General features: G+C 45.4%; 1 protein-coding gene across 3 annotated transcripts in view; it reads left to right on the top strand.

The window, feature by feature from the left end:
• The window catches only part of PDLIM2 (PDZ and LIM domain 2), a 45925-nt gene that overhangs the window by 12961 nt on the left and 13352 nt on the right, over positions 1-19612 (top strand). For all 3 annotated transcript variants that reach the window (XM_077305373.1, XM_077305371.1, XM_077305372.1), the window contains 4 exons: positions 594-732; positions 8217-8368; positions 17031-17100; positions 18864-19057. In XM_077305373.1, coding sequence (XP_077161488.1) covers positions 640-732; positions 8217-8368; positions 17031-17100; positions 18864-19057 — 509 coding nt within the window. In that variant the 5' untranslated portion in view covers positions 594-639. The remainder of the gene's footprint in view (positions 1-593; positions 733-8216; positions 8369-17030; positions 17101-18863; positions 19058-19612) is intronic.

Here is a 19612-nt window from a genome sequence, read left to right as displayed (position 1 = left end):
GGAGAAGAGAGGAATGATGTAAGCTGCTTTCCCTTTGAGGAGTTTGATACATATTAAATATAGCTAGAAACAGAGGGAAGAGAAAGGCAGGTTGGTTGACAACAAGAAGAGAAGGAAGTAGCAAAAAGTGGGGATATGGGTGTTAACATGGGAGCTGCCAAAACGAAGAAAAGAGGAAATAATGTGGAGCAAATGAGTTGCTCACCCCTGCAGCCTTTCAGGTTCCCCACTGTGCAAGTCAGACCATTCGTCAGCACCACAAAACAGAGTCCAACCCAGTTGAATAGGTGGAACTGCCTGGAGTTCTCCCAAGGTGAGGCCACCTAGGTGAGCGTAGGAAGGAAAGCTGAAGATATAGCAGCAGATAAAAGTTGGTTAGCTGGTGGTTGGGAAGCAGGAAAGGAGAGAGGCTACTGAAGCTTTCATGGAAGGGAATGAGAAAGTAGTGGGAGAGAAGAAGATGTGATACTCTCACAAGTCATTGTGGGTCCACCGCTTTAACAAATAATGCCCGTATTACTACTGCACCTTCTTCCTTGTACAGAGTGCATTGAAATCTCATATTCCTATATGTGCCTCTCTGATCTTTTCAGGCCCGTAGAGTACCGTGATCACTTTTCCGGTGCCAGTGAAGTTGCCATGTCTGTGAGCGTGAACCTTGTTGGTCCTGCCCCCTGGGGGTTTCGCATAAATGGTGGAAGGGACTTCAGGAAGCCCATCATGGTGTCTAAGGTAAGGATCCTTCTCTTGAGATTTGTAAAAAAGGCCAGGAATTAGTTCTGGTGGTGAATGCTGGTCTCTTGAATGTATGCCCATGCCATATATCAAAAATAACCTTCTGGCCTACTGGTTGCTCAATGAATATCATTGAGGGAGAGAGGTTTTTGCATGAAACATAACCTACCTCTGTTTGTTCACTGAAAAAAAGAACAAGGAGTGTATTTTGCTGTATGAAGAATCTTATTGAGGAAAGACTTGAACTCCAGGAGGGTTAAGGATCAGCAAACAACAGCTCTTAGAGTAAATTGGGCTTCTCAAACAGAGGTCCACTGCCACCCAGTTGCCAATCCAGAGCCAAGATTGATTGCAGAGTGACTGTTCATGCTGGGGACTTGGCATCTCTGCCAACATGACACACTCTCAGAGGCCTCCATGCAAAGCTAGCTGCAGACGAGGGGTCTAGGAACTCTTGGCCAAAGCAATGCTGTTCAAAGCCATTGTTCTGGAAATAGCCAGACTCTTCAACCAGCATGCAGTTCCAGATCTGGAACTGACGGTGCAAATGGTGTGGTGGGAAGGATATTCTTTCAAGCAGAATCACCCCTCCTCCAGAAAAAGTCCCCAAAGTGGTAGGATGTCCGTCCTTCCTGCAGCATGACATGTCTTTCACATGTCTTCAGCATCACTTTTAGCCATTGCGCATGCAGACAGAGTGCTCTGTGGTAGTGCAGTAGCCCTGACAATGTGCTCCATCCTCAGCCCTGATGGCTTTGTGCTGCTGAGGAGATCATTTGGAAACCCACAAAATATTTCTTCAAAGGTTTCTACCCTGCCACTTCCTTCTGCTTTGGCTCCCAGTACTTCTTCCTGCAGCACACCCTTATACCTACTGTACTGTGAATGAAATGTGTGATTTATATGCAAAAAGCAGTCACAGGGGGAACGGGACTCTGGAGGCAGGGAAGCTGGAGATTTAATTCTTCCCATTGCTGTTTCTGTGGAAGCATCTCAGCTGCCTGAAACAACAGGAATAGAGAAAGCTAAACATTGGGACCTACTTTTCTTCCCTTCCTGGGGCTTAAATCACTCAGGAAGACAGATGGGTATTTCCAACAGGGAAGGGTCATGGAAGGGAATAGCTATTCCTCCTACTCCAGCCATGGTCCCTCTCAATCCATATAGCCCCTCTGCCCAGGATTGATTTTTACAGCTGCATTTCACATCCAGGAATCTTATCCCTCCCGCCAGCATCGTATGCATTTTGGACTTAACGGAGAGAGTTGATCTAGTCTGGTCTTTGTATTCCATGCTCCCACTGGATACAGAATGCTAGCTTGGACCGAACAATAGGTTGGCTCGGGAATGAAGTCAAACAGGTGTGCTGCGCATGATCTTAAGACTCTGTGCAAACTGACTGGGGGAAAGGCATTGCTGATGGAGCTGCAGGAGGTAGCCTGTATGTCCCACCAGGGGTATGGCTTGCAGCTGCCATTGCACTCAGGGCTAGATTCCAGAGCTTGGACTGCAGCTGGAGGTCACAGCAAGCCCTTGAACAAGAAAGCTCTGTATTCCCACTCTGTCTTGCTGAAAGCTTGCCGCATGCTTTGAGTGGGGAGTGGAAGTGCCTTTGGAGAAGCCAGAGAGAGCAGTTTGGTTGGCTGGGCTGTTCCTTCAATGAATGTCTATGGGGTCTGCAGGACATCCTGGAATGCGGAGCATTTTGTCTGCCTTGGAACGCTGTGCGGTTGCTTGGGGTTGAGGCTGTAAAGGAAGCCGTTTCTTTCTGTGGCTTGGGCGCTGAGCCAAGCGTGACCCTTCAGACTAATGAGGAGAACAGATCCTGTTTACCGTCTTTTCAAGAATCCTACTCTATGGGAACGGGATTTCTGTGTCCAGGTTGATTGCAAGCAGGAGGGGGTCTAGTGCATTTCTTCCTGACTTTGCCTTGGATGCTTTTGTTGACTAAGGGAATTTCCCCTGCGTTTTGGCCTGGCTCAGGAGGAGCTGAATGTGCCTTGGCAGGTTGCTCTTCTGACCAAGATTGGAATTTACACAGGGGGGGGGCGGGGAGGGCAGCGGCTGTGGAACTTGCAGGGCCACAGGCAGCCAGGAGCAAGTGGAGCCAAGCCACGGTGTCTCTGCTGGCCCTTCAGAGGCCAGTGGCACCACCTGTGGGTGCTGGCTCACCCACTGCCTTGCTCGGCACTCCACAGGGTTGCCATCCTCCAGGTGGGGCCTGCACATCTCCTAGAATTTCAGCTGTTCCCATGACTTTGGCTGCCTGCCAGTGGCAAGAACATGAAAAGGTCAAAATAAGGGTAATGAATTTATGCCTCTGCAGGGTAGAACACAGTTTTAAAATTTAGTACTAATATATATTAAAGCTAAAAACCCAAGGCTTTTAGCATAGCGTCAATAAAATAAGTTAATACATGCATACCAATGCCTCCACTGGCCAGATGCGTTTTGGTGCTGCCGCCTTTATAAATGGTCAGCCATGATATAAAAACAGTATGCAAGAAATGCAAGAATTGTCATACACAGTTAGACCCTTTACATAAAATGGCATTATATACTCGGGACACTATGGACCTTAGGCAATTCTGTGGACCAGAAGGCCAGATAAAACTAATTGAGGTCTCTAATGTTTCAAAAGCAGGCCCTGGTCAAGGTAAGCACTTTCAGTGTCCAGTAAGTGTCATGTAGGAGCCAGTCTTCATCCAAAGTATGCTGCGGGTGCCTTCAGATGTTGCTATCCTGAATCAACAAGCTTTGTTGCATTGCCAAAAATATTTTTAATGGTTCAGCCATGCTCTTTGTTGTCTGTCTTGGGTTAATGCAGCCTTTTTCAACCTTTTGACTGTGGAGGAGCCCCTGAAATAATTTTTCAGAATCCGAGGAGCCCCAGAAGTGATGTCAGCTGGCCACGCCCCCAGAAGTGACATCACTGTCTGCACTCTTAGCCCTCCTTTGCTCCCTCCCTCTGCCTTTATTACTGCTATGCTGGCTCTGCCTCGTGTAGGCCAGAAAGAAGAGTAGGAGCTCCGAAAGCAGCCCAGACTGCGCCCCCTCCCCACTTCTCAGCTCCTGCAAACCCCCTTCACAGTTCCCATGGACCCCCAGGCTGGGAATCCCTGGGTTAGTGTGTGCTAGTGCGGGAGCTTAACATTCTCCCCATCTCTTCGGCATACAAAGAGATCCCTGCTATTGCTGATATGATTATTTGTCCGGGATTAATGGAGACAGATCAACTGCAAGACTCATAGATGTTATTAAGTTAGGGGCTGTTTCTTAAGTTCATTTTCGTTTTAGCCTCTAATTAATGTCCTGTGCATCTGTAAGAAAGCTGGGCTTATTGCGGGCTAACTGTAAATCATCCACAGGAAGCTGCTTTATGCCGAGTCAGGGCCTTGCTCTATCAAGGTCAGTATTGTCTGCTTCGAGTGGCAACAGCTCCCCAAAGTCTCAGGTTAGAGCAGAGATCTTTCACATCATTTGCTACATGATTCATTTAACTGGAAATCCTGAGGACTAAACCTGGGATATTCTGCATTCAAACCAGATGTTCTGTCACTGAGCCATGGCCCCTCTGTGAAAGCATACCAGTGATTCCCTTTCTCTTCTTGCAGGCCGGTTCCTCTAGATCTGTGTTGAGGAACAGAGCAGCCTTGTCTTACCACATGGAATATAAAGCGTCCTTTGCTTCCTTGGGCTACCAGGCAAATAATTTTCATTGGCAATAGCCTTCTTATTTCACATCTGACTAAGTGAGCTAGCATTCCGGAAGGACCCCTTCATACATGTGAGCAGACTGTTTGTAGAAAACTTGGCTGCTGCCTTTTGAAACAAATGAGAGATGTAGTTCTGGCATATGTTTGTGCAGGAATTTGCAAATTTTCAGGCTTCACAGTGGTCGTCTTCAGTTGCAAAGACACAGAATACAAATGCATAGGGAGACTGCCCTCTCTTTCCTTTGTCTGCTGACAAGAGGGAAATTGTTCAGAAAAGTAGTGCCATTCCAGGGCTTGAGACAAATGCTCGGAAACAGTATTATATTAACAACTAGGGGCCAAGCCCAATACATTCAAGAATACAACGAGCACTAGATTTGGGGGGGGGGGGATAGAGTGGAAGAACTCTGTGGATGGCCTCCCCCTCCTCCCAGGACCTGGAAAGGCTGCAGGCAGCTGTTAGGGAACTCACCGGCAGGGGCAGCTCTCATGCAGCAAGGATCTGCAGCCTCCAAGCCTCAGAGGGAAGGAGGAGGGGGTGGTCAAGGGTGGGAGACGGAAGGCGATTGGCTGACCACTGCACAGACAGGCAAGCTGGTTGGAGGAGGAGGCACTCAGGGGTGGGACAGCCGCCCTGAGTGGATGTTAAGCGCTGAGTGGCACTTAAGCCGTGAGATCAGCTCATCCTCCAAGGACTTACCAGAAATATGTAATGGAACGTATTAACAATATGATTGTATTTGCTGGAATTTGCATTGTCATCATGGTCTGATGGCATTCTCTCTGTTCTCAACGCTTCTGTCTTGGGGGGTGGGGCTGTGGCTCAGTGTTAGAGCATCTGCTTGGCACGCAGAAGGTTCCAAGTTCAATCCCTGGTATCTCTCCTGCTGCCAGCCAGGCAATACTACAAATGTAGCTAATTCTCAAGACTATGTTGCTGAAAGCTAGCTTGAAATGCAAATATCTTCATTAATAGAAGAGTTGAAGAGGTTGCAGTGGGTTGATTTGTTTTTAGCGTTTTTATTTATTCATTGCATTTCTTTAGCCTCCTCTTCTTCTAAGGAACTCAGGCTGGTTCTCCCTTTTCACATATTAGAAGCACGACTACCTAGTGAGGTAGGCTATGAGTGAAAGGAGATTATTGGTCTATGGTCAGTGAGCTTCATGGCTGAGGGGAGGTTTGAACCTGGGTGTCCCTGTCCCTGGGGCAGCATTCAAGCCCCTGCATCCAATTGGCTCTCTGTTAGTAATCTAATTTGTACATTGTTGTAACACATTGCTATGCAAAAAGAAGCTGCCAAACCTTTGTACAATATAGGATAAAGATTTGTCAATTGGTGCAGTTGAACAGAAAACTGAGCTTGGGGAACCAAGGAGGTTAAGAAATGTCAGGACATCTGTACTTACTTATGTCCAGATTATATCTTTACTGTGGTGATAGGCAAGGAGTGTTTTCAACCATGTAAGTGCTATGGGAGTGCTAATCATATAATTGTTTGTGATTGCTAATGAAAGGTAATAATCCGAAACTTTGTTGGATTTTATCTTTTCCGTTCCCTTAATTGTACAGTCCCTGTATGTTTTGCTGTTTCAAGTGGGGATGGGAGCAAACCTTAAAAAAAAAAAACTTGTTCAGGGTTTGGGGCGGCCCTTGAACTGAACCCCAAATTCAACGGGCCTCACCCAAACTGAACCGGTCAGGCAAGTTCAGCTCCCCCTTTCTTCTGGCTGCGGTTGGCCACAGCCAGGAGAAAGAGGGTGGAGATTGTTCCTTTTCCCCAGCCATGATTCTGCCGCTTAGCTGTTAGATTTTAATGACTTACCACAAATAGCCAAGCCAAACCAGCCAAAAGTCTAGCAAATGTTTGAAGAACGTGCCTTCCCCAAACACTGGCTCCTGAGCTCTGAATCAGCCCGAGTTTGGCCCGGATAGTGGCTCATGCCCACCCGTAGTTCCAAGTAACTATGGAAGTCTTCAGTGTACTTCGTTTAGAAGCTGGCAGAACCTTTGGCAGCTGTGCTGCTTCTACAAAACAACCTATAAGCCCCAACACTCTGTATGCTGGAATGAAGGGAACTTAACATAGTCATCATCTTAATTGCATAAAACACCTTTTACAGTAGACGTACGTTTTTGGAGGTATGCGTTTGTCATACCTTGGGGCGACCTAAAGGTGTGGTGGTGAAACTGCTGCTTTTTCTTTTTCCTTTATAACAGTTTCCACTTGCAAACAGGATTATCCAGTGCTCAACTGCATAGAGAGCAAACTTTGTCTGAGGAGTTCTGTGTGACATGGAAGTTGGCCTGCTTCCTTTCCCCATGTGGAAGTTGCCTTGCCTGTCTAGTGTTCTGCTTTCTGGAACCTCGTTACCCATAACTAGCTTATTCCGTCATGGTATAAAGCAGTTTTTTCCCCATAATGTTATTTTAGTAGTTGTTATGTATAATTACTAAGCTTAAATCAGAGATGAAAAGAAAAAGAATACAGATATCAAATATTTTAACTAATTATATTAAATTATAAACATTACAAGGCAGGCAGGCAGCATATCCTGAAGTCTACTTAAGTTTAGCTATGTAGTTCTTGTTAATGACCCTTAAATCTAGAAACTTACAGACAACTCTTTATAACAAAGCAAGACTGAGAAATAGAAATAATCTCTAAATATAGTGTCTCAGCCTTCACATCTTCCTCTGGTTTTGACATATTCCAGGGACAAATATAAGGCCTCCGCCTTTTCATAAATCCTGAATATATAACCTTCTTCCTCTTAACTGTTTACATACTGTAAGCTTGCCCATAATCATACTATACCACCAACACGTCCGTAAGCATTCCTCTACTGGTGGTGCAACAATTTTGTCCCATATTTGTAGTGAGTTATCTTGCTACAGCTATCATACTATTGAGTAGAGGCCCATGCTCTTTTCCCATTCTTTTCTGAATCTGTCCAAACACTGTCAGCAGTGGTCAATATAGCATTTTTCTCTTTGCTGTCTTGCTCATTACGTGAAAGATATTGTGCCAAACTGGCTTTGCGGCGTTAGTCTTCTGGAGCTTTTCTGCCTGGCTTAATTAGCTCTTTCTGTTAATCATAAAGCTGCACACCCATTTTTAAATCCTTAATATGGATGAGTGCATGGACTCAGAGCATCAGTTAAATTAGCCAGAGGCAAGCACAGCAAAACCTGTTATGCCTTTCCAACTCCCCAAGAGCTTTGAGGAGTAGGCTTTCCTCTTCTGGGTTGGGAAGCTTCTGGAGATTCGGGGATGGAACCAGGGGAGGGCAGAAGCTGGAGAGGGGAGAGGTCTCATTGGGTGTATAATGCCATAGAGCTAATTCTCCAAACAAGCCATCTTGTCCAGAAGAAGTGATCTCTGTCATCTGGTGGCACCAGTGGTGGCTGGAGATAGCCTGCTACTACAGCTGATCTCCAAGTGACAGTGATCACCTGGAGAAAATCGCCACTTTGGAAAGTGGATTCTATGGTCCAAGTGAGGTCCCTCCCCTCCCCAAACACTGCCCCCCTCAAGCTCCACTCCTCAAAGCTCCAGGTAGTTCCCAATCTGAAGCTGGCAACCCTATCCAGAGACCATATGTAATTCTAGAAGATTTCCAGGCCCCACCTGGAAGCTGTTGTCTCTGCTGAGGAGTTGAATGCCTGCTTATCTCGCTTGTCCTTTCTTTGGTGTAGTTGAAATAAGAATGTTGTTCTGTTTTCTCAACTCTATCCAACTTTCTCCCCACCCCTCATGCATGCAGGTGACTGAGCGTAGCAAAGCAGCCCTCGGTGACCTTCGGCCCGGCGATATCATCATCTCCATCAATGGTGAGAGCACTGCGGAGATGCTCAACGTGGAGGCACAGAACAAGATAAAACAGAGCTCTGGGCAGCTTCTGCTGCAGGTGGACAGGTGAGGGTGCCTGAAAGCTGGTCTCCAAGGAATCACCTGCAGTTGCTGTGGGGCTTCCCGTACTTTCAGCAATCCCTGCAGGGTTGTTTTCCTCATTTATGAAGCTGTTTTCCCCCTGGCTTCCATGGAAGTCATTCAAAGCAACAGCTACCAGTCACTCAGATGCGTGAAGTTTTCTCATGGTTGAGTATACCAACAGTTCAGTAAAAAATAATCCAGCTCCCCGCTCCTAATATTCTAGCCAGTGTGTGCAAAGGCATTTGGGTACTTCTCAGTAAAAACTAAAACTTTGAAAGGTAAATTGAAATAGTCAATAATCAATAAACCTATACATATATATATATAAATTGAAATAGTCTTAAATAACAGTGGGTAATATCTGCTTAGAGTTTTGGTGTCTGACCGTGCATTTATGATGTCTCCTCCCTTGCTCCCATGCACATGAAATAACTAGCTGCAAGCCTCCTTGGTACATATCTAATCTGCAGGGCTCAGAAACACTGAAATGGTGCATGCAGATCCATGAAATCAAAGCCAACATACTGGATGTACTTTGGGAGGTGCACGGAGGAATTATTTGAATCCCTGATTTGGAGGGAGAAGCTGTAGTTATGTGTACTCGGGACTTGAGCCATGGCTCCATATGGAGAAAAGCCCTTTAAGCTGGAGGAGGGTGAAAGGCTTGTGGAACGGTTGCTTTCCTGGTTTGAAGGTTGTCTAGATATTAATTTCAGTTGCACTCAGTTCAAAATCTGCTTTCTTGGCTTTGTGACTCCGTTGGTGGTTTAGAAATGGTGCTCAGCTAAGCTGGAGCCGGTGAGCTGGAAAGGGAGGCAGCAGCGCCTGGCAATCCTTTCACCACAGCCTGGGTCTAACTGGTTCCAGCCCCCACAGCTGTTTTTTGTGGGAAGGAGAGAAAAGGGACAGTGTTCGATTGCATGCGCCATCCTGAAGGCAATTTGAAGTGTCTGCTTGGTTTGCCCTGTAAACCATGGCTGTCCTCTTGCATCAGCAGTCCGGATGCTCTCCTAATACGTCTTGGACATGCAGTGGCCTGTGCACATGCTCTGTGTCAAGGAAGCTCAAATGCTGTCATCAGAACAAATTCCAACAGCCTGTTTTAATTTGCAAAACTTTTATTTATTTATTTATTTCGGCAGTATGAGTGTGTTTTGCAGTTGAGTGGCTTGGGTAAGCCCTGTTTTGGTGGCAGTGGCAGAACAAGAGAAGACACTTTGGGGGAAAGAATGCAGCAAAGGGTTACTTGAACATGAAGGTAGCCTATAAGGGGGGAGCATAAAAGACAGACACCTGCAAAACTTGTTTGAGGCCCGTTCCGTCTTTAAACCTTTCGGTGGCTTCGAATTCCTTTCTTTCTACCTTGAGGACTAGAAACCCTAACCAGAATGTATGCATTCTTTGTGTGATGACTTTGGGAGGGCATATTTTCCCTTAGGAGAAAACAGCCAAACTTGCTTTCATACAAGTGCATGTTGACAGGTCTAATTGACTAAGGGGGGGGGGGGGCTTTAAAATAGCCAACAGGAAAGATTATTCTTCCTTCACAACTAAATAAAAGGAATGACTAATAATGATGATAATGATGATGATAATAACAGCAACAACAACTCAGTGGCAACTCTAGAAGAGAGAGCCAGAACACATTCACTTACTTGAGTTTCCGGACTCTTAATGGCAGCGTTTGTTAGTTAAAGCTTGTTCTTGTTTTGGGTAAAGTCTAGAGAAAGCCAAGTGACGTACACACGGAAAGTCTTGCGGAGGTGAAAGATTCTGCTGTAAGAAGAATTACAGGCCCCGCCACCGTTGGAATTCGCCGGGGCCTATTACATAAATCCAGTTGGGCCTGTAATAATCCCACATGACCCAGCGTGTGACTGCAAAGCTATCAGCTGTAAAGTAGCCCTCAGGGCAAAGTGTCTGCTGGCCTGAACCCAGAGTGAGGAAGCGGGTAGCTTTGGTGGCCAGTAGTTCAAGCTGTATGTGAAACTTGTTTTGGGAAAGGGAAAAGTTGGGGGAGAGGACAAGAAGAGTGTAAAACTGTTCAACAGCAGGACGCTGTCTAGGGTGTGGCCTCCTACTGGCATGACTCAGAGATTCTCCTTCCCCACCCTAGGCTGGCTGGTACCAGAATTTGGCCTGTTTCCCCAGGGGTTGGCAGGCTATATTGAGATAGCACTGCCTGAGGGAATCCTCAAGGAATCCCTAGTTCAAGTTCCTCCTTCAAAAGGCAGTCTCTTTACACCTTTCACCTTCCCCTGCTTAGATCAGCCACTCCTCCTGTAGGTATTTGAATTAGACTGCCCCCTACACCTGCTGGGTGAGCCTTGGTGAGGCTCTTCTACCTTTTTTTATACACCCTGGCATGCTCTGGCTTGCATGTTTCATGGCACTATTGCGTGTGCACAGGAGGGCTTATGAAGCAACAGGGCTGGGTATAGAAACCGGCCCACACACTTTGCCAGCCTATATGCGTTTCGAGTCTGTCCTTCCACCTTGTCCTCTCTCTTCGCAGCAGTTTCCTTTTTCCTTGTTTGTGTCTACTTTTGACGTGCAGCGGATGCCTGATGAGGGTTGGAAAGTCATAATGGCATCTTGGCACTACCCCAAAAGTGACAAACCGAGCTAAAGCAGCTCAGAAGGCGGCATTCCTCTCATTCCGGGACCTTTGGCTCATCTATCTGTCTTCCTCCTCCACCCTTCCCTGAGCATGCAAATTCTCCCTCCTGCCACACTTGCCCTGGGGCACTTGAAGTCTTTGAAGTCAGCTTTCCTGGCACCCTTGTGGCACATACCAAGGCCTAGCATGTGTAGTACTAAGGCCATTCTCCATGAAAGAGTCTTATAATGAGTCCAGTCACTGAAGGTAGCAGGCATCACAATTTTGTCAAGAGAGTCAAGCGACAGCAAATAAAATAAAATAACAAATTAAATACTTATTACATAGAGTCCACATATAAAATTAAAACCATTAGGGTTCTGAATATCAGACTGAACACTTTAATAGCATTCCTAGTGGATTAATAGGTCCCATGTTAAACCGGACGTGTTTCGGCCTTTACAGCCTTCCTCAGTGGTCAAAAATACTTCAGACATACAGAACACACATTCAGAGAGCAGAAGATATTTTTCACAACCAGGTGTTCTCTGAAATTTGAAAAGGGGGGGGGAACCAAATTATTATAATAAATAATAATAATTTAACGTTATTAAAAATGTAACCATTAACTGATCTGTTTTCACAGAAATTTGACTAGTCCCTTTTCAAAGCCACTGAAGTCAGTGGGCATCGCTTCCTTTCTTCAGATACTGTCCCACCAAACCGGATTTAGGGATGCGCATCTTTCCGATGTCTTCCACAGAGCAGGGTAATCTATTTTCCTTCACTGGGATCTCCCTAGCTTCCTTTGGTAATTCTTTCATGCCTTCATAGAAGTCTAACATTGTAGCTATATCCCTGATGAAGTTCCCATTTCAAATATATATAAATACATGTTTTTTTAAACTGTTTTTAAAGCAGCTCTGAAGATGGCATTCCTCTCATTCCAGGACCCTTAACTCACCCTTCCCTTTTCTTCCTCCACCCTCCCTTGAACAAGCAACTTCTTCCTTCTGCCATACTTGTCCTGGGGCACGGAGTCTTTGAAGTCAGCTTTTCTGGTACTCTTGTGGCACATACCAAGGCCTAGTAGGTGTAGCAGTAAGGCCATTCTCCATGGAAGTGTATTGTAATCAACCCAACAACTGAAGTCAGTGGGTATCACTTCATTTCTTCAGATGCTATCCCCCAGTTTCACCAAAACAAAAATTTAGGGAGATTGCTTCACTGAGGTCTCCCTAGCTTCCTTTGGTAATTCTTCCATGTCTTTGTAGAAGTCTGACATTGCAGCTATTTCCCTGATGAGTTTTGCATTTCAAATATATGTAAATACATTTTTAAACTGTTTTTAAAGCAGCTCCGAAGATGGCATTCCTCTCATTCTTGGGACCCTTAGCTCATCTTTCTCTTTTCTTTCTCCACCCTCCCCTGAACATGCAACTTCTTGCATCTGCCACACTTGCCTTGGGACACTTGGGAGTCTTTGAAGTCAGCTTTTCTGGCACTCTTGTGGTATATACCAAGACCTAGTATGTGCAGTACTAAGACCATTCTCCATGAAACTGTCTTATCCTGAGTCCAACCACTGGTCTTTCAAGGTCGTCAGTGTTATCTACTCTGACTGGTATCTGCTCTCCTTGGTGTCATGTAAATGTTTTTCACGTCATCAGCTACTTGAACTTTTTAACTGGAGACACAGGGAGTTGAACCTGGGACCTTTTCCATGGAAAGCCGGTGCTCTAATACCACCAGCGCATTTGGGGTATGACAGCCAGGGCACATGACCTAGGCACCACTTGATGGAGGGGCACCACTATTCGCAGCCCTCCAGCCCCTGGAAGAAGCCACTGTGGGCCTCATGAAGCCACCACTAGTGGTGGGAGCTATGCTGTCTCAACATTCCCCCCTCCCATCAGCACAAGGAACTCCGGCTGCTCCTGGGCCAGTGAGAATGGCTGCTAGAAACTTGTGGTGAGGTAGCTATGTCCATGTTCCACCAGCTTCAGAGCCTGGCCAGGCACACACCCTGCCCTCTCATTACCAATCACCTCTCATCTGCCCACCCTGGGCACTGAATAAATTAGGTGCGCCATTGTCTATGGCACCTTGTCTCATGGGAGCCATACAAGAACACAGGCTTGCCAAAAAAAACCCAAACTAATCCCAAAACACTCTGGGGAGTTCTGCTTTATAGAATAATTGCTCCTTTAAATTCCTAAAGTCCCTTGCTTTTCTTCAGATTCACTGCTATCAGGTAACAAGAGAGCTCATTCACAGCCCTCCCTCACTGGGATGGTTTTTTGGGTGTGGGGGAAGATGCCACATGGCTTAAAAAAAATATTTTTCCTGCATATTTCACATGTCTGTCTGTTGTTCCCTCCTAACTTCCATACTGTTCCCTTTTTTGCTCATGCGAGGACATCCACTTTGCCCACATGGGGCACTTACTTCATGAATAGAGGAATGTCATTTGGGATTTATGCACAGCTTTGAAATGTCAAATGTGCTTCACACACATTATCTCAATCATCTTAACCCTGTAAAAATAAGCCAGTATTCCTGTATTGTGTGTGGCAAGCTATGTGGGTGGCAGGTGGCCCTAGGGTGGTAAGGTTTGAACCAGGAACTTCCTCTCACACGCTCCTAGTTGTTGCACAGACTGTGCTGCATCAGAATTTGAAACATGTGCTTTGAAAAACATGCTCCACCTTCCTCAGAGTTCTTTTTTAAATGCTTAAGAGTCTCTTGTGAAGCAGTTCTAAGGTGCAGTATATGCAAGTTTCAAACCTAACCCCCCCCTCCCAATTCTTAGTTTAATTTTCAGTGTCCTTGTCATGGGCTTGGCATTCTCTCTCAAATTCTCTGGCTGATGCTTGAGTGTGTTTAATGAGGTTAACATCAGATCCAGATTTTATTGGCTTCTTAATTGGACCCATACCTCTACGGGGATTAGGATGTGCCTGTTCTAGAACAGACCTCCTCCCCTTTTCACTGCATATTATTGAGGTACAGAGATAGAGGCAAATTCATGAAAAACAAAGTTTGTGTTCAGTGAAGTCACTCATTCCTGACTAGAGAGTAGCTCCAGTCAGGCCTAGAGTAGGCCTTATCCATCTCCAACTGCTTCATGAGTTCACCATTAGAGTCTTTTTTTTTCTCTTTCAGCAAACTTGCCAAATGGGGCTTCACTGTGTTTGGGGATGTTGAAGTACGTGAGAGGGCCATATTGAAGTACGTTCTTCATTAGCTTCCAGACCAGAGTCTAGCTCTTTCTTTAGTTTTAATTTTTTGATGGGCTGCGGCAGCAAAATAAAACAAGAGTCTACTGGTGCCTAAAAGACTCACAAAGTTTATTCTTCCCCAGCCATTTGTGAATGAGAGTTTACTTCATCACATGTCTCCAGCACATCTGATAAACTTAACTAGGACTCGTGTAACGTTATCTGTTCCACTTAATATTTCTGGTAAGGCCTTGGAGGAGGAGCATGTCTCATGGCTTAAGTGCCACTCAGCACTTAACACCCACTCAGGGTGGCTGTCCTGTTCCTTAGTGCCTCCCCCTCCAACCAGCTTGCCTATCTGTCCAGCGGCCAGCCAATCACCTTCTGTCCCCCACCCCTGACCTCCTCCTTCCACTTCCCTCTGAGGCTTGGAGGATGCAGATCCTTCTTGCGTGAGAGCTGCCACTGCTAGTGAGTTTCCTGACAGCTGCCTGCAGCCTTTCCAGGTCCTGGGAGGAGGGGGAGGCCATCCGCAGAGTTCTTCCACTCCACCCCCCCCCAATCTAGTGCCCGTTGTATTCCTGAATGCAACAAGCTTGGCCACTAGTTGGAGAATAGATTTTTTGAGTCTTAAAGGTGCCTGCTTAAACCATCTTGCTGTCAGTTAGGTTTTCTACAGAATAGACTACACATGGGTGCTCTGTCTGACGTCACACCACAGCAAGGACTGGCAATAGCAGAGACCTTTCTTCATAGTGGGAACAGCCAGTGAATGGTGCTGTGCCTGGATCTGTCTCCTGGTTGCCCTGGGCCTATTCTGCACACAATAGATAATGCACTTTCAATGCACTTTAGAAGTAGATTTTCCTGTTCTGCACAGGAGAATCCAGCTGCCAAAGCACATTGAAAGTGCATTATCCTATGAGTGCAGACTAGGCCCTAGCCTAAACTAACCAATCCATGATTTCCACCATTTCTGGGATTATTTGACATTTTATTGCTGAATGTCTCTTATAATTTTGTTCCATGATATGTAAGTTTGCATATTTTCTACACCCAAGCACACTCCCTCTGTAACTTGGAAACCCTGATTTGGTAGCTATGTTGTGGAGTCCTACCACTTGCAAGAGTACTGGGTTTTGCACTTCTATAGCTAGAACTGTTGTCTGGAGAACAAAATAGCCTAGAGATCTTATTGGCCATTTCTGAAACACAGCCAGCATACTGATCTAGTCTGCCCAGGCCCACAGAGTGGACCATACCTCAGATGAATCCATTCTTAAGGGCCTCTCCTATTCTACATTCTCTCCAAAGCATTGCAGTCTGCCTCTTCCCCCATCCTGTGATTTAATTCCTCTTAATGAATTCCAGCTCCCAGCTACATCAAAGCACCAAATACATAAGAGAGACTATAAAAGAAGCCACACTTCTTCTGTCCTCCCCCCCCCCCGCCCCAGTTCAGAGTCTGGCACTTGGGGGCAGGGCCCCACCTCTTGTACTGAGGCTGTAGCCGGCACCTCCTGTGATGGAAGGAAGGTAGTAGTGGAATAAGGCTGCTTTTGATCCTGGTATGGGTACGCTGCTGCTTTCTCCCAGGAGGAGGGCAAGAGAATTAGGATAGCACACAGACACACCATCTGTGCCTCATTTGAAAGCCATATAGCAAACACCCTGTGGGAGAGGCAAGCTGTCTCTGTTGAAGAAGCACCATCAGAATTTTTTTTTTAATCAAGTGTGAGGTGAGAGATTTTCTATGACTAACCCAGTCCAGATTCACACAGGGATTAGTTGTATGCATGCTTCAGGAGGTCTTAAATCGGTATATGTAAAAATTCCCCGCCCCCTGTTTCTCAGTGTTTGGCAGAAGTTAATCCTATATATGTATAAACTGTCCAGTGGGCTTTCTTATTTCTGTTCAAATTAAAAGGAGAAAAATGACAATCAACCAGAATGTGAGGAGTTTCTTCCTTGGCATGCTTCCAGAGCCACATCAGGGCTGCCCTATTAGAGTAATTGCAGAATAAAAGTACGAAGACGGTCCATACTACTCCCATTGTCCGCAGTTAGACGATAACACAAAAAAGACCAAAGGGGGGGGGGGAGCAATGAAACTCTGAAGAAGAGAAAAGTTCAGATTTTTTGTTGTTCTAAACCTCTGTAATATGCATGTGAACGATTTTACATTTTACCAATTAAGTTGTTAGCTACCTAGAACTTCTGGGGAAGGTGGTTATGAAGACGATATATTTCTGCAGACAATTTCTGCAGAAGACAATTTATTCTGTAATGTAGATAGGCACAGCATCATGTTACTTTTAATTATGGAACTTCCTACGTGTTGAGTGGATTTGGAATTATGTGGCAGTACTATCTTCAAGAGCCTCTTGTGGCACAGAGTGATAAAGCAGCTGACATGCTGTCAGAAGCTCTGACCATGAGGGTGGGAGTTCAATCCCAGCAGCCGGCTCAAGGTTGACTCAGCCTTCCATCCTTCTGAGTTCGGTAAAATGAGTACCAAGCTTGCTGGGGGGTAAACGGTAATGACTGGGGAAGGCACTGGCAAACCACCCCGTATTGAGTCTGCCATGAAAACGCTAGAGGGCGTCACCCCAAGGGTCAGACATGACTCGGTGCTTGCACAGGGGATACCTTTACCTTTACCTTTACTATCTTCAGAAAGGCCTAGAGATATTACTGGGAGCAACAGTTTGTATCAGCCGTGTAGTTATTAAGTATAAAGGTTTAGTTGTTGGCCCACACATTGATCAGGACTAGAGAGTTTTCTAAAATGTGTTTTCTAAGGAACCGCTCACTCCATTTCCAGGTCTCAGCAATTTTCTCCCAGCCAGACCAATGGTGAAAGTTCCCCAGAACTGCTGAGCATACGATTTCAGGTGAGCACTCCTTTTGTCTTCATCAGACACGTATTTTTGACAATGCAGGATTAAAGTTTATGGACTTCCGTACTGGGGTACCTGCTCTCCTTAACCCATGTACATTTCTTCTTTGCATGCACAGAGAGGCAATTAAGAATTATTCCCCTAGCCTGTTACGTTCACAGACATACAGCTCAGCCCAGCAAATGTACCTTTGAAAATTTTTAACATTGTTTTAAAATGAAAACATGATTACCAGCATACAGGAAAGTGCTAGACAACAAAGATGTCAACCGAACAGCAGCTGTTATCAATTTCATACTGAGGTCATCAGTAAATGATCTCTAACTGCTAGATTTGTGCTCTCTAGTCATTTTTATGTCTGTATAACTTCTGTAAGAGTTTCCATTTCAGCAGCATCAAGAATATCCCTTGATCACTTCCCAACTGATGAAGCAGGGTCTGTTTTCCAGTGTTATAACTCAAACATTATTAGGCCTTTCAATGAAAGACCCTTTGCCTCTTCCCCCGTCCTGTAATTTAATTCCTCTTAAATAGTGAGCCATCAAGTATGTAAAAGAACCATAAATAATTTTATATCCAAGAATCTAACAAACCATTTCACAGCTTGTTTTCAAATAGTTCCACGGTAAATGAGGGAAAAAATTGATTTCATGAGTCTGGTGTTGGAAGCATTTGACCAGATTTGTATGTTGTCTCCTTTACTGTCTAACCTAGGGGTAGTCAAACTGCGGCCCTCCAGATGTCCATGGACTGCAATTCCCATGAGCCCCTGCCAGCGAATGCACTCGCTGGCAGGGGCTCATGGGAATTGTAGTCCATGGACATCTGGAGGGCCGCAGTTTGACTACCCCTGGGCCAGAATAAGACGCAACCTATATAGTATTTGTATCGAATATCTGATGGAGTGAAGCAGAGTGAGGTTTTGCCAGATAAACTGTTTATCCATTCCCCTGGTTTTATCAAGAACTACAAAACCTATTACAATGAATGGTTGAGGCTTAGAGTTAATTTGGCATTTCAGCAGCCATCAGTGTGGCATAGTTTTCAGGAATGAGACAAAGCAGAATAATGAGTGTGGGGCTGACTATGTGGGGAGGACTAGGCAAGGATCAGTGTCTCCCCAATGCTTAAGCACACTACCCCTGCCAATGCAGACTCCATCCTGGAGAATCCAACAGAGTGCATCTCTTTCTGTATTTCTTTAAGCGCCACTGGTACTTGCAGGGCTTAAAGGACAGCAGAAGAATCATGACCTGCTTAATTTTTTCCAGGCCTGGGTTACAGCAGACTCTCCCAAAATTCCCTGGGCCAAGGTTCAATTCTTGAACAGGAGAAGGAGAAGATGGGCCAAACTTCTCTGTTCATTGGTAGGCCCTCTGCCAGGATATGGGCCTCAGTAGATTCCCAACCATGTGACATTTGGTGATAACCCTGAATGGCTGATTGCCTTTATGTGTTTACAGAAGAGAAAATATAGATACCAATTATGGTGCACTGGTGCCCCTACATAGAAAGCTTCATAGGGCACACTGGCACTTAGCAGGGCCAGCCCTACCAATCAATGGCATGGTAGGGCAGTCAATTTCAGTGGCAACATTAAATGGCCTTTAATATCAATTATTTGGTTTACTACATTTTTACTACCCTGCAGGAGAATCTCTTAATTTTTCTGTTTTGGGTATCAAAACATGACTGGTTATTAGTCTTCAACCTGTATTTTTTATATCTGCTTGACTCTTTGTTGCCTTCTCCTGTAGGATTCTCTGAGAACCAGAGATGATGGTCAGAGTTCACTGAGATCTTCCTACTCCAGCCCAGCTTCCATCAGTCCACGGCCCGGCAGTCCCTACTCGCCTTCGTCTCCTGGATTCCGTCCTGCCAGTCCATACAGCCCACCGAGGCCCAGTTTGCCCAGTGACAGCAGAGGAGAGTCTGTAATCAATAGTCGCAGGTGTGTAATAGAGCCCTGGTGGGTCAGGTAAAGGATCCATCTGCTCCATATAGCCTGCTTCCTTCCATGACCAGACAGATTTTTACAGGATGCTCACAAACAAGGCTTGAAGGGTAACATCCTTTCATGTTTATATCTGTTGCTTAGAGAGGTGCACCCCTTCAGAACATGGAGGTTTCTTTTAATTATCATGGCAGCCATTAACAGACCTATTTTCCCACAAATTTGATTAATCCCCCTTTAAAGCCACTGAAGTCAGTGGACATCACTTCCTTTCTTCAGATGCTGTCCCACCAAAACAGGGATTTCGGGATGAGCATCTTTCCTATGTCTTCCACAGAGCAGGATGGAGAAAACGATTTATTTTGCTTCAGTGAGATCTCCGTAGTTTTCTTTGCTAATTCTTTCATGGCTCTCTGGAAGTCTGACATGGCAAGCATTCTGTTGAGTTTCCCACTTCAAATATATGTCAATACAATAAAAAAATGTTTTATTATGATTAATATATTACTAATATTTTATATATGCTGCCTTCTTCTTTGTTGTTTCAGTGGT

This window comes from Paroedura picta, chromosome 12 (assembly GCF_049243985.1).
Source record: "Paroedura picta isolate Pp20150507F chromosome 12, Ppicta_v3.0, whole genome shotgun sequence".
Taxonomy (NCBI): domain Eukaryota; kingdom Metazoa; phylum Chordata; class Lepidosauria; order Squamata; family Gekkonidae; genus Paroedura; species Paroedura picta.
Note: the sequence above shows the minus strand (reverse complement) of the source record. Positions and strands in the feature narration are given on the sequence as shown.